Below are 13583 nucleotides of genomic sequence, written 5' to 3' on the forward strand. Positions count from 1 at the left end.
GTTTGTATATAGGTCTTTGGTTGTTCGGGTTTTCTCCCGTGTAAAATTGGAAGTGTCTTGGCGACGTTTCGACGAAGTCTCATTCGTCATCTTCAGGCTTCAGCTTCGTGCTTCTGGGAGCAATGTGTCCATCGGCTCAGATCTCCCTGCAACAGTGTTGCAGGGGATCTGAGCCGATGGACACATTGCTCCCAGAAGCACGGTTGAAGCCTGAAGATGACGAATGAGACTTTGTCAAACGTCACCAAGACACTTCCAATTTTACACTATATATATATATATATATATATATATATATATATATATATATATATATATATTTGTTTACATTTATACCCCGCCCTTCTCCGAAGACTCAGGGCGGCTTACAATGTATAGGGCAATAGTCTCATTCTATTTGTATATATTTACAAAGTCAACTTATTGCCCCCCCAACAATCTGGGTCCTCATTTTACCTACCTTATAAAGGATGGAAGGCTGAGTCAATCTTGGGCCGGGCTCGAACCTGCAGTAATTGCAGGCTTTGTGTTCTTAATAACAGGCCTTACCAGGCAGAGCTAAACCTATAAAGCTATAAACCTATAGCTAAAGCTATATTCTGGGGGTTTCGCGGGTGTTTGTATGTAGGTCTTTGGTTATTCGGGTTTTCTCCCGCGTAAAATTGGCGGTGTCTTGGCGACGTTTCGACGAAGTCTCATTCGTCATCTTCAGGCTTCAGCTTCGTGCTTCTGGGAGCTTCAGAAGCAGAAAAGAAGCATGAAGCTGAAGCCTGAAGATGACGAATGAGACTTCGTCGAAACGTCGCCAAGACACTTCCAATTTTACACGGGAGAAAACCCGAACAACCAAAAACCTACATACAAACACCCGTGAAAACCTCAGAAAATAAATATATATATACATACATACATACATACATACATACATACATATATATATATATATATACACACACATACATATGCAAAATAAAGTATGTTTGACTTAAAATAACATTAATTAAAATTCAATTCATAATGATTATTACTCTATTTTTGAAAAATGAAAATAATAATAATCAAAAAACTGGGTAATGCCATTCCGATAATTTGAAAAATGGCTTTTATATACTGAGCTGTCTTCAAGAACCCTCATTTTCATTAAAATGATGAAAGCAAGGTTACACCATCAATCTCAGGTTTCAGTTCCTTTGCACTTGTGCCTGACATCATGACACACGGATGCAACCATTTCACTATTAATAACATTCTCTGAGTATAGGAAACGTTCATGACAATGTAACTTTATAGAAAATTTTCTATAAGTGCCTTTTCTGTGCATATATTGTTTTATAAAAGAGATGATTGAAACAATAATACACTTCCTTTCTCATGTGTTATAATCCAGCAAGCCTTTAATTCTTGAATATCAATGGGTTTATTGTGTAAAGCAGACTTGAAATGTATTAATTTTAGATGGCTAACAGTGGGTACAAGATATGAAGCCCTCAAGCAGCATGTTTTTTTCTCTGAGTTGCTAGGACATCCAGAAATTTGTAAAAATAACAAAATCTTGAGATATCGTGTGGCAAAGATCCTGTGTCATTTATTGTACCATTTGATTTTGAGATAGTGAACCCTTTTAATGGATGCTTGAAATATTATGCTTTGGTGCAGGTACATAAAGACATGCAGGTTTTTTTTTTTTGTTTTTGTTTTTTGTTTACATTTATACCCCGCCCTTCTCCGAAGACTCAGGGCGGCTTACAATGTATAGGGCAATAGTCTCATTCTATTTGTATATATTTACAAAGTCAATTTAAGGTTTACGGTAGACTGTACATAATGAGACTAGAAAGAAAACAAATTTATAAAAATACAGACTATGACAATTATATTAAATATTGTGATAGTTACACTGAAGTATTAAGTATTTACTGACTCATTCATTAAACAGTATTGATGATGAAGCAGATATTTTTAATGAACAAATTAATACTTCTTACCAAATTATAGGCTAGAGCAGGGGTGGTCAACATTTTTATACCTACCGCCTACATTTGTATCTCTGTTAGTAGTAGTAGTGGTAGAACTGCCCAACGGTTCCACAGTAATGCGCCGTGTATTACTGTCTGTGCGTGCCTCTCAGGCATCGTGGATTGGGTTTGGGGTGGGGGGCGCCAGCTACCAGCTCTGCTTGTCTATTACAGCTGGGTGGTGTAGGGGGAGATGCGCAAGCTATTCTGGGACAAGGCTCTTTTGTTTGCGGTCGCACTATAGCACCATTTAGTTTCACTTACGCAACGTGAACTAAATTTATGCGCGGGCAATACAAATAGTATATTTTCAGAAATTTAAATTGTCACGGGGAATTTTATGAAAACCTAATGAAAATGTTTTTAAATAATGCTATGAATTTTTTTTAAAAAGTCAATTAAATAAAAAAAGAAAATGCTTCAGTATCTGTTTTGTATCAATATACAAAACCCCTACCACCCACCATGAAAGCTGGAACGCCCACTAGTGGGCAGTAGGGACCGGGTTGACTACCACTGGGCTAGAGCAAGGGTGTCAAACTCGATTTCATTGAGGGCCGCATTAGGGTTGTATTTGATCTTGGGGGGATGGAGTGGGCGTGGCTGGGGTAAGCGTGGCCAGCTCGACATCACTCGTGTTGTAGGCGCTTGTGTTGGCCCAAGTGCTCTGCCAGCGAAAACAAACTCCTGAGCTCTGTTTTCGCTGGCCGGTCCTTCACTTCTTTCCAGGCCAGATCTAAGCACCCCGCAGGATCTAGGCTCTGGGCCTTGAGTTTGACACCCCTGGGCTACAGCAATGATTTGCAGAGTATGGTCTGGGAACCTTTAGTGATCCCCAAACACCTTTCAGGGGTTCCATGAAATCAAATAAATATGTAAGCTATAGTCACTATGTTTTTATTTCGTTTTGTTTCGTTTCGAAGATCATACTAAGGAGCAACTTAAATGACTGCCATATGTCTTACCTTCCCAAAGTAGCATGCATAGATTTGGCTTTCGTTCTCATGCTTTTACTGTATGGCACCTAACAGAATTTAGTCATGATTTTATATCAAAATGCTTCTCTGCCGGTAATATTGAGCAGCTATATCATGCTGTGAGGCTAGAATGTCAATAAACAAGGACAAAATGACAAGAATGATCGTATCATCGATCGTTCAGGATAACATTGAAGTAACACATGGTAACAAAGAAATTTCACAATTGGCTAGCTTTCCTACAAAACCTCAGATAAGATTTGAGTATAAGATTATTCCTCACTTGCCTGATTTTAGTCCTGGAAAGAACTGGACCAGATTTACACAACTGTTATATCTCCTCAAAATGTAAAATAGTAAACTGCTGGAACATAAGTCTATTCCAGCACATCTTCCTTATGCTCTATTCCGTGTGTGTGTGTGCACGTGTGTGTATGTGCACGCATGCACGTTCAACCTTCAAGTAAATTTTGACTCCTTGCCTGGAGAAGTCCCTGCAGTTTTTTTAGCAAGTTTCCGGAAGTGGTTTGCCTTTGCCTGCTTCTTAGAGTTGTGAGACAGGGACAGGTCCAAGATCACCAAGCTGGTTTTGTGCCTAAGGCAGGATTAGAACTCATAATCTTCTGGTTTCTAGCCTGATACTTAGCCACTACAGCAAGCTGGCTCTTGACCCTCTAGCATTCTTTCTCCCCCCTCCACTGATTCTACAATAAGATTTTGTTTTCTTTAAAAACAATTGTGTTGTTTGTGTACAAATGTTGCACAGCAGTTACCTAAGCACGAAGCAGAGCAGATATTAGGAAGAAGGCATGTACAGTAACGCTCATTCCTCATTCAATTAAGTTAGCAAATTTAGATCTCACTTAAATCAGAAAGATATATTGATAGGTTGACTTAAGTTTCATTGTTTTTAAATATTGATATAAGGGATGTCTTTCTCCAGTCAAAACTTTGAAGGTGGAGATTCCAGTGAAATCAACATGCTGTATTTCCAAATGTTTCTCTTATTTTTGGCAACTGTTCATTGATAGGGCCTATATCTTCTATATTATTATTTATTTATTTATTTTATTATTTCAACTTTTATACCGCCCTTCTCCCGAACGACTCAGGGCGGTTTACAGCCAAGTAAAAGCAATAATACAAAAGTTAAGAACAATTTTAAAAAACTAATTTTAAATTGGCCGAAATGTAAAAATTTGCTAAAACCCATTAAAAAACTAATTAAAACTATTAAAAACTATTAGGCCAGTCCTGCTCGATGAAATAAAAGAGTCTTCAGCTCACGCCGGAAGGCTTGGAGGTCAGAGAGTTGGCACAACATTGGAGGTAGTTCGTTCCAGAGGGCTGGGGCCCCCACAGAGCAGGCCCTTCCCCTGGGGGTCGCCAGCCGACATTATATATTATATTACAAAAGATCCCTAGAGTTTTAATACCATGCATACAATAGGTAGCTGTAGCCTGTTATTGGGACTAAAACCACTAGATGGGAGTAAAAGAACTCTCATTTTTCAAACACCCTCCAGGTTCAGAATTATTCTGTAGTCCAGTTTCTGATTCCCTTTTCTTAATAAACAGCATATCCTTAACAAAGCATATTATGCTTAATCAATAGATACTAGAGGCAGTGTTTATGTAACTGTCAAAAAATAGTGACAATTCAATTGTGTTAAACATCTCTTTTGCCATGAGTTTGTTATAACTTGAGTTTAACAATTACAGTAGATGATAATTGTAGAAGATGATTTCTACTAAGTTAAAAATACGATGATGGAGAAATAAAAATACATTTGCTACATAGTAAAAGAAAAACTATTCTGGTCTGTTTCACTTTTGATAATTCAAATGATAGAGCTAGAGTAAAAGGAAGGCAATTTCCCAACTTTTTCCAAGATAGGAAAATAGATTTGGCAGGAGCATTTTGGGTGTACCTTGGTGAATTGCAATGCTCATTTATCTCTCTGCCATTTTCTCAGATGAATCTTTATGCTCCAAGATTAAACTGAACATTGATTCCTGATGGGGACTAATAATACAAATTGAACCTCAATTTCTCCTAAACTATGGCACATATCCATTTGTGAGGCAGAATCATCTGGGTTACATTTTTGAAATATAGCGAAAATGTAGAATATGGATATGCTGAGACTAAAACATATGAAGTGGGAATTCCAGTGGTGGGTTTCAAAAATTTTTACTACTGGTTTTGTGGGTGTGGCTTAGTGGGCATGATGTCAGCGTTCCAGAAAACCCCTCCTGCAGAAAAGACTCCGAAGCCAACATCTTTCAAAGTTCTTTTACTAGCATAGGTAAACTGGCACAGTTGGATGAAAACTGAAACTGGGATTCTGGTTCCTCCCTCTGATACAAACTCCAAGATCTCCACCTTTATCACCCCTCTGCCGGTCACATGCTCCAATCCTCAACCGTCCCATGTCGAAGCATCACTCCAACCACTCCTTCTCCAAATGCGAACCCAGCCTGACCTTGACTGGCAGGAAAAATGTTGTTATGTCTAATCATCTCTTGCACTACCACCCTCCTCCCCTCCTTTCCCACAAAGGAGAATGTGGCAGCGTTTGGAAGCCTTTGGCCTAGTATGGCTTCCAAAGCTGACACATGGCATGGCTTGGTAGGCGTGGCTTGGGTGTGGCTTGGTGAGCGTGGCAGGGGAAGGATACTGTAAAAACTCCATTCCTACCCCACTCCAGGGGAAGGATACTGTAAAATCTCCATTCCCACCCTACTCCAGGGGAAGGTTACCGCAAAATCCCCATTTCTTCCTGATCAGCTGGGACTCGGGAGGCAGAGAATAGATGGGGGCGGGGCCAGTCAGAATTTTTACTATCAGACCGGTTCTCCGAACTACTCAAAATCTCTGCTACCAGTTCTCCAGAACTGGTCAGAACCTGCTGAAACCCACCTCTGGGGAATTCCACATTTCACAATTAAATTCCACATTTATTTAAAAGCTATACAAATAGTTGGTAATTTTTTTCCATTCCAAATTAGGTTGACATAATATTGAAGGAAAGTCTTGCTATGAAAGAGAAGTGACACATGTATCTAAAGCTGTTATTATGCTTGTGGTCTGGATTATTTGTATTTTGAAAGAAATTCTGAATTAGTCTAATGGCATCTCGTGAAACTGCACAGCATAAACTTGATGTTTTATAGCCAAGTCCATCATTACTTCTTGGGATTTATGTGGGTATATACCCCTCTTTGCTAATAAATAGCAGTCTTCAAATGTTATTTGGTGAATAACTTCAAAAGTTATTTGATATAAGAAATCTTGGTAGCATGGAGTGGTCATTTAATTTTCCCACCTATTTCCAACCTTAGAAAAATGTATAATGGCAATTTTATTAATTGTTAATTAAGCATATTTATGCAGCTGCTCATACCACAAAAACCAACTCCAAAACTGGAGGACTGGGAGCAAGAAGAGCTGAATTTGAATTTACCAGCTCAAGATTACAGGAGTTTGAACTCATGAGCGGAAAGTGAGAATTTTATAGCCACCAGGGGGAGACCATGAGGCAAGGCTTTGTTCCTTTAAGTCCTGTGCTTGGGATACTTTCCATAACTATTGTGTTGTATGCAAAGCGGCATAATAAGAGTAGGGGAATATTGAGCTGCAACATAAGCTCTAAGGAGAAGTTGGGTTCGTTCAGCAACAGGCATCTCCTTCTCTGGATGTCAAGGAGTATGAGAGCTATCGGAACACTCCACCCTGAGCTGCAGATCTTCTTTAGTTTACTGGTAGGCAATCTTCCTTCATGTTATTAGACTTGATAATAGCTCATTCTTATTAGTAATAATTCTGACAATAACAATTTGGCAGGAATGTTTTATAATAATACATCATTGAATCACATCATTGAATCAGTTGAGGTAATACTTATTTATACAAAGAGAAAATTACAAACGTTATCAGCATTGTAAACTCTTTTACAAAATTGTCATAAAAGAAGCATTTATGGAAACTAAACAACAGTGCTAATAATGGTAGTAAATAAGAATTGGATTTATTCACACATTCCCACAAATCCTCCTTGTGAATAAACAAGGTCTAAAAATGCTTGAGACTTTTGGAACATTTCAAAAACGATTATAATGGCAGTGATGGAAACAGTGAAACATACATAGCCAACAAACCTACATTCTAAAATGAAACAATAAGCAAGGAATATACTTAACGTTTAGCAAACTAGTAAAGATAATGGAGTACAACATGGTCTACGGGCATCATGATAGTAAAATCAATAGTAACTGTGAATACAGTAATCATAATTCATATATCTGTTCAGTCTTTGATATTATTTGTTATAATATAAATACCGCCATCCTTTTTTCATGCATTTTAATATGTTTTTTTTTCATCCCATGAAATCAAAGAACTAAGCTGAACGCTCCTCTCTTGTATATGATGTTTCCACATCAGGAACAGACCAAATTATAGAAATTTAACTGCTCTTAACCTGCTAGTAGATGTCCTTTACTTGACACTGATGTAAAATGATGGTGATCAAAACTATAATGTCTAAAATGAACCATGGTATTTCCAGACATCTGTAATGACTTTACAGGCATATTGTTGTTGAATGGCAAGAATGAACAAAAGATTATTTGAAAAACAGCAATCCAACTAAAAAGATTCGTTTTCATGTAAATAATTTGCCTTGGATGAAATGCTGTAATATTTGAGATTCTGTTTCATGGAAAAACTAAAAACTTTTTAAAGGAAAGGAGGGAGGGAGGGAAGAATAACCTACAATTAGTTCATCTTTCACCTTCATCAAACTGAATTCATTAACTGACTGTTTTTCACACTTATGACCATTGCAGCATCCCAATGGTCATGTGATCAAAATTCAGACACTTATCAATTGATTCAAATTTGTGACAGTGGCAGTGTCCCAGGGTCACATGATCACCTTTTGTGACCTTCTGACAAGTGAAGTCAATAAGGAAGCCAGATTCACTTAACAGCTGTGGTACCAACTTAACAACCTCTATGATTCATTTAACAACTGTGGCAAGAAAGGTTGTAAAATGGGACAAAATTCAGTTAACAACTGTCTCGCTTAGCAGCAGAAATTTTGGGCTCCATTGTGGTGGTAAATTGAGGACTACCTGTATTTTGAAAAAGGAGCATGGCGATTAATGAAGGAGTCCCTTCATTAACTGAATGCTAGTATATGAATACTAATATATAAATAGGGTTTATAAGTGTGGTTTGCGCTTGATGGAAATTGAGCTAAATCAGCAGATTAAAAATATTCTTTTTAACCAATTTTTGCTTACTGAGCCTTCTTCTTAGTCTGGAATCTACGTCACTTTCTAGATTGATAAATATGAGAGCATAAACTTTTGGAAACGATTAAAAACCTAGTTGTTTTCCCAAGCCTTTGGTTGGTGGTTGTAGAGGTCTTTCCAGTTCAGTTTTGCTTGGTTTACTTTGGGCGCTTGTTCCTCTGATTGACCAAGATTACTTTTTATATATACTGTTTTTCTTTTGTCTCTAAGTCACCCAGAGCTGTCAAGGAGTCAAGCAGGCTCAAAATCAGATAAAATAAATAAATAAAATAGTAATTCTTGCTTCTCTGAAAGAAAATGTTTTACTGAAGAATGAAATCGTACTCTATCTAAGAACCTTTCGATGTTTCTTATGGCAGGCTCTTATAGCAGAAGGATGGCATGATTTGGATAACACGGATTATGACTGCTGGCCCTTGGAGAAACCGGATGAGTATAACATGCTGGACTGTGGAGGTACTGTTCTTGTTTTTATAGGATGAAGCAAGCAAGCAAGCAAATACAATTAAGGAAATAGCTCAATTCTATCTTTATCTGGCTGCAGATTACAGGCATCAGCAAGAAAAACTAATTCTAGGTAAAATATATTTAGTGCAGTAAATAACATCACACTAGAGAATTACATACTTTCTCGACACTCGGATATATTAAGAAAAACTGAAGAAACAAAGGGATCTATCTGAAGCTTGTTCTGTGTACCATTAAAAAGAGATAGGAGCCACCCATACTAGTAGCAGACACAGTCATTCCAAGAAATACTGCATTAGAGAAATACCTGTCGCCTTGCAATCATTAGTCAAAATCAGAGGAACTTTACACTGTGTCCACCTTTCCTATAGATGTCTTACATCCATGATTGTCTGCTACTAACACACTATGTAGTGTGCTACTAACACACTATGTAGGAATAATATACATTCCAGGGGTGAAATCCAGCAAGTTCTGACAGGTTCTGGAGAACTGGTAGCAGATATTTTGAGCAGTTCGGAGAACCGGCAAATACCACCTCTGGCTGGTCCCAGAGTGGGGTGGGAATGGAGATTTTGCAGTATCCTTCCCCTGGAGTGGGGTGGGAATGGGGATTTTGCAGTATCCTTCCCCTGCCACGCCCACCAAGCCACGCCCACCAAGCCACACCACGCCCACTAAGCCACGCCCACAGAACCAGTAGGTTAAAAAAATTGAATTTCACCACTGATACATTCCTTTCTCAAAAACTATATGTGGATGCATCTGGGAGCCATTTTGGCTTTGAGAGATTCCTTCTGAAGGTTCTTTCCTATTTCAAAGGACACATCTGACATTGAAATGTTATCAGATTTTTTTAAGGGAAAAAATAAATTTACTACTCCTCTCAACTAAATGAGATAATGGAGAATGTGAAGCACACCTTTAGAACAATAGAAATATAGAGAATGCTTCTATTAAAGAGGGTTAAAGCATCTGTGTATATGTACAGATAGTCAGCGAAAGCCTGTGAGGTGCTGTCCCAAGCTTTTGCAAAATATGGTGTGTTTAAGCCTGGAGGAGGAGGGGTGCTTAGTTTCTGCTACTATATTTCGCAAAATACTCCTTTCAAATGCCTAGCCATCCACTCATCCATCCATCTACCCATCCCAATTTCACAATATCAAAACTACAAACCAGTAGTGGGTTTCAAATTCTGTCGCTACCGGTTTGCTTGTGGGTATGCGTGTGCTCGCGCACACGATGCTTCTGCACATGCGCAGAAGTATCCAGGCGGGTGGGCGGAGCCTCCCATCGCCATCGCTACTGGTTCGGCCGAACCGGGGCGAACTGGTAGCAACCCACCACTGCTGCAAACCATGAGCAATTGTTTCTTCTCTTGAGGAAATTTAAGGGAATTCAGAAATATGTAACCATGGCAATTGATAAGAATTATTTAGTGCATCACTCTTGATAGAGGAAAATGCTAATATAAGGAAAAGTGCATGAAGATCATAGAGAAGTCTTGCCCACAGAAGGCAGACATTGTCATTCAGTCATTCCCAACTCTTTCTGAACCAATGGACATCATTTCACAAAACCGTCTGACAGTGAGTGCCTTTTTGAATTCTTAGAAGTGTAAACATGTATCAGTAGGTAACCTGTCTTCTTTCAGGCTGTTTTCTCAAAATATTAGGAATTTCTCTAATAATTCTTCTTTTCCATGATCTGTCCAAAGTATTTCAACTCTAAGTTCATTAATATTTCTTCTAGTATTCATACCAGGAATGTACTAGATCAGGGTCTCCAACCTTGGTCCCTTTAAGATTTGTGGACTTCAACTCCCAGAGTCCCTCAGCCAGCAAAGCAAAGTTGCCTTTTGCAATTGACTGATCTGGTTTTAAGGCTTAGTCTCGTGCAGCCACAGTTAGTTCCTCTGTCTCTTTCTTCAATTTTCCCGGTCTTAGAATTGTGATGGAAAAATAATGAACTAAAACTACAAACTACCCTTTTCTCCCCTCTGCCTCTCCTTTCTATTCCCCTCTCCTCCTGCCTCTTTTCCCCATTTTTCCCTTTGCCATTTCCTGCTTCTCCTACTTGTACGTGTAGATTTTGGAGCCCCTCATAATCAAGGGCACCAGGCTGTCTCAAAGTTCCACTTGTCATAAAGTTGTGACATTCGTTTTATAATAGAAATACACTTTTCCCCTTATCTCACTTCCTCAAAAACTTTCCTGCAAATCAGATCTCTTGTATTTCCTGCTTCTCAACCCCAAAATATAGAAGGATCTCTGCATTGCTGTTGTTCGAGGTTCCTCTTTCTTGGAAAACAGGCATTGTTGAATAGATTTTAGCAGTTTGTCCTCAGTTTTGTGTTCCTTTCTATGGCAAAATATTTTTTTTTAAATTTGAATTTATATCCCGCCCTTCTCCGAAGACTCAGGGCGGCTTACATTGTGTAAGGCAATAGTCTCATTCATTTGTATATTATATACAAAGTAAACTTGTATCCACATCAAATAGCTGAGATGCTATTTGAGAAACATTAGCAATGTTTTTCATGAGGACTATGGAAAAATATGGAGCCTTTTAGATACAGGAAGGTCTAGCAAGACAGTTAAATGTTGCAAAACCTGTTTTAACTGTAAACCTCTTGCAAAATGAGTTTCAGACAATTCAGATTGTTATCATTCAGTCATTTATTGTTATTAGGGTTCATTGCACAGACAGCCAGATGTCCAGACTAGATTTGGCATTTTTATCCACCTATCAAGTCCTTCCCTTGGATTATTATTAATTAGAGAGACAGTTTGGTGTAGTGGTATCAGGCTAGATATTATGAGTTCCAGTCCTACTTTAGGCACAAAGCCATCTGAGTAACCTTGAGCTAGTTACTCTCTCTCAGGCCTAGGAAATAGGCAACAGCAAACTTCTTCTGAGATCTTGCCAAGAAAACTGCAGGCTCTAGCCAAGCAGTCCCCAGGAGTCAAGACTGACTTGAGGGAATTTTTTAAAAATCAATTATATTCCCTCTGGTCTTCTACAAATTAGAAACAACACCTTTATTGAGTTGATATATTCTTTTATAGTGGCAGGGCTGTGGCAAAAACCCAAATTCAACTTCCTTGAATGCTGCATGTGTATCCAGTTCAGATTATTATTATCTCTTTCATTCATTAAACATGAAACTCAGTCAACTGAACATTTAAAAATGTGTCACAAATATGATTGACTGGTGCTAATGGTTGATACAGGTTTCTGCCAGCATCCTAGGTATCAACCAAGTATCTTCTTAAAATATATGATGTTCTGAATAGTTTTTTGCAGTTCTGCTGGTGTTATTGCAGGAAGTTGCAAATCGATGTGTTTTGTAAAATTCTTGGACATGGTACCAAATGCCCCGATGACAGTGGGTATCACCGTTACATGTTTCATACATAGCCGTGTAGTTTCGATGGCCAGGTCGCGATATTTCATGATTTTTTCCAGTTCTTTTTCTTCGACTCTGGCATCTCCTGGTATAGTGATATCAATAATTTATATGCTTCGGCCCTCAACAATCGTGATAGCTGGTGAGTTATGTTCCAAATGACGATCCATCTGTATTTGAAAGTCCCACAAGATCTTCACTGTCTCATTTTCGGTAACTTTTTCCACTTTGTGCTTCCATGACTGTTTGGATACAGGTATAGGTATTTTTTACATAATGACCAGTGGACTAATTTAGCAACTTGATCATGTCTAGTTTTGTAATCAGTTTGCGTGATTTTGCTGCACTCACATATTATGTGTGAAACAGTTTCAACTTTGTCATTGCAAAGTTGGCAGTTTGGATTGTCGGTGGATTTTTGTATCTTCGCTTTCATGGCATTAGTTTGTAGTGCTTGTTCTTGAACAGCAAGTATTAAACCTTCCATTTCTTTCTTGATGGTTCCTCTCTTAAGCCATGCCCATGTCAAGTTATCACACTATTAATTATTATTATTATTATTATTATTATTATTATTATTATTATTATTATTATTAATAATAATAATAATAATAACAATAATAATAATAATAATATTGTTTCTGAGAGATCAGCTTTTCTTGGCTGGAACACTGTTGACCTTCTTGAAGAATCCATTTTTTTTTAAAAAAAATGCAGATTATTATGAAGTCCTACCTATAAATCATCCATTTGTCTCAGTTTTATTGCAGCTAATGTCCATTATAATTTTAACAAAACAGGGCAATACAAACCACAATGGAAACCACAAAGACAACTGCCACTCTCAAAACAATATCTAAGTTATATCAAAAGCTAGACCTATTAGTCTGTACAGATTTTTTCCCCCCATCCGTTTATATCATCTCAAATGCAAGAAGCCAAAAGCAGAAATGAAAACCATTTTAGTGACACAAATATATTAACTTGGTGTTCACATGCTATCCAAAAGAATAGGCATTATCACTCATGGGCAATATTGTTGTTTGGATTAGTTATCTTAGTCTCGGGGTTAAAGACACTGAAATGTTAATTGAGTTTTGAACTATGATGCCTAGATGAACCCTTTATTTCTAGGTCTAGAGATGGCTTGGGTCCATAGGCCTCCAGAAAAGATAATAAGTGGAGAATCCTTTGATGTTATCTACTCTGTCTTTGCTTCTGATTTCTTTTACCATTATGCTGTGGAAAACGGGATCTTCTCCCACAGGTTAGCATTTATAGATAAAGTTGAAGTAATTTACTGTATGCTTCTGCTTCAGGAAATATATAAGGTAGTGGAAATGTATATGTTACTGTTTTAATGAATAGTTGAGGCAATATAATAATAATGTG

At 37.9% G+C, this 13583-nt stretch overlaps 1 protein-coding gene across 1 annotated transcript in view; it reads left to right on the forward strand.

Annotated features, from left to right (window-relative positions):
* Positions 1 to 6703: 6703 nt before the first annotated feature.
* Positions 6704 to 13583, forward strand: part of LOC131190683 (atrial natriuretic peptide receptor 2-like) — an 85038-nt gene continuing 78158 nt past the window's right edge. The window contains exons 1-3 of the mRNA XM_058168042.1: positions 6704 to 6757; positions 8674 to 8770; positions 13326 to 13458. Of these exons, the coding sequence (XP_058024025.1) occupies positions 6704 to 6757; positions 8674 to 8770; positions 13326 to 13458 (284 nt within the window). The remainder of the gene's footprint in view (positions 6758 to 8673; positions 8771 to 13325; positions 13459 to 13583) is intronic.

The sequence above is a fragment of the Ahaetulla prasina genome, chromosome 2 (assembly GCF_028640845.1).
Source record: "Ahaetulla prasina isolate Xishuangbanna chromosome 2, ASM2864084v1, whole genome shotgun sequence".
NCBI lineage: Eukaryota > Metazoa > Chordata > Lepidosauria > Squamata > Colubridae > Ahaetulla > Ahaetulla prasina.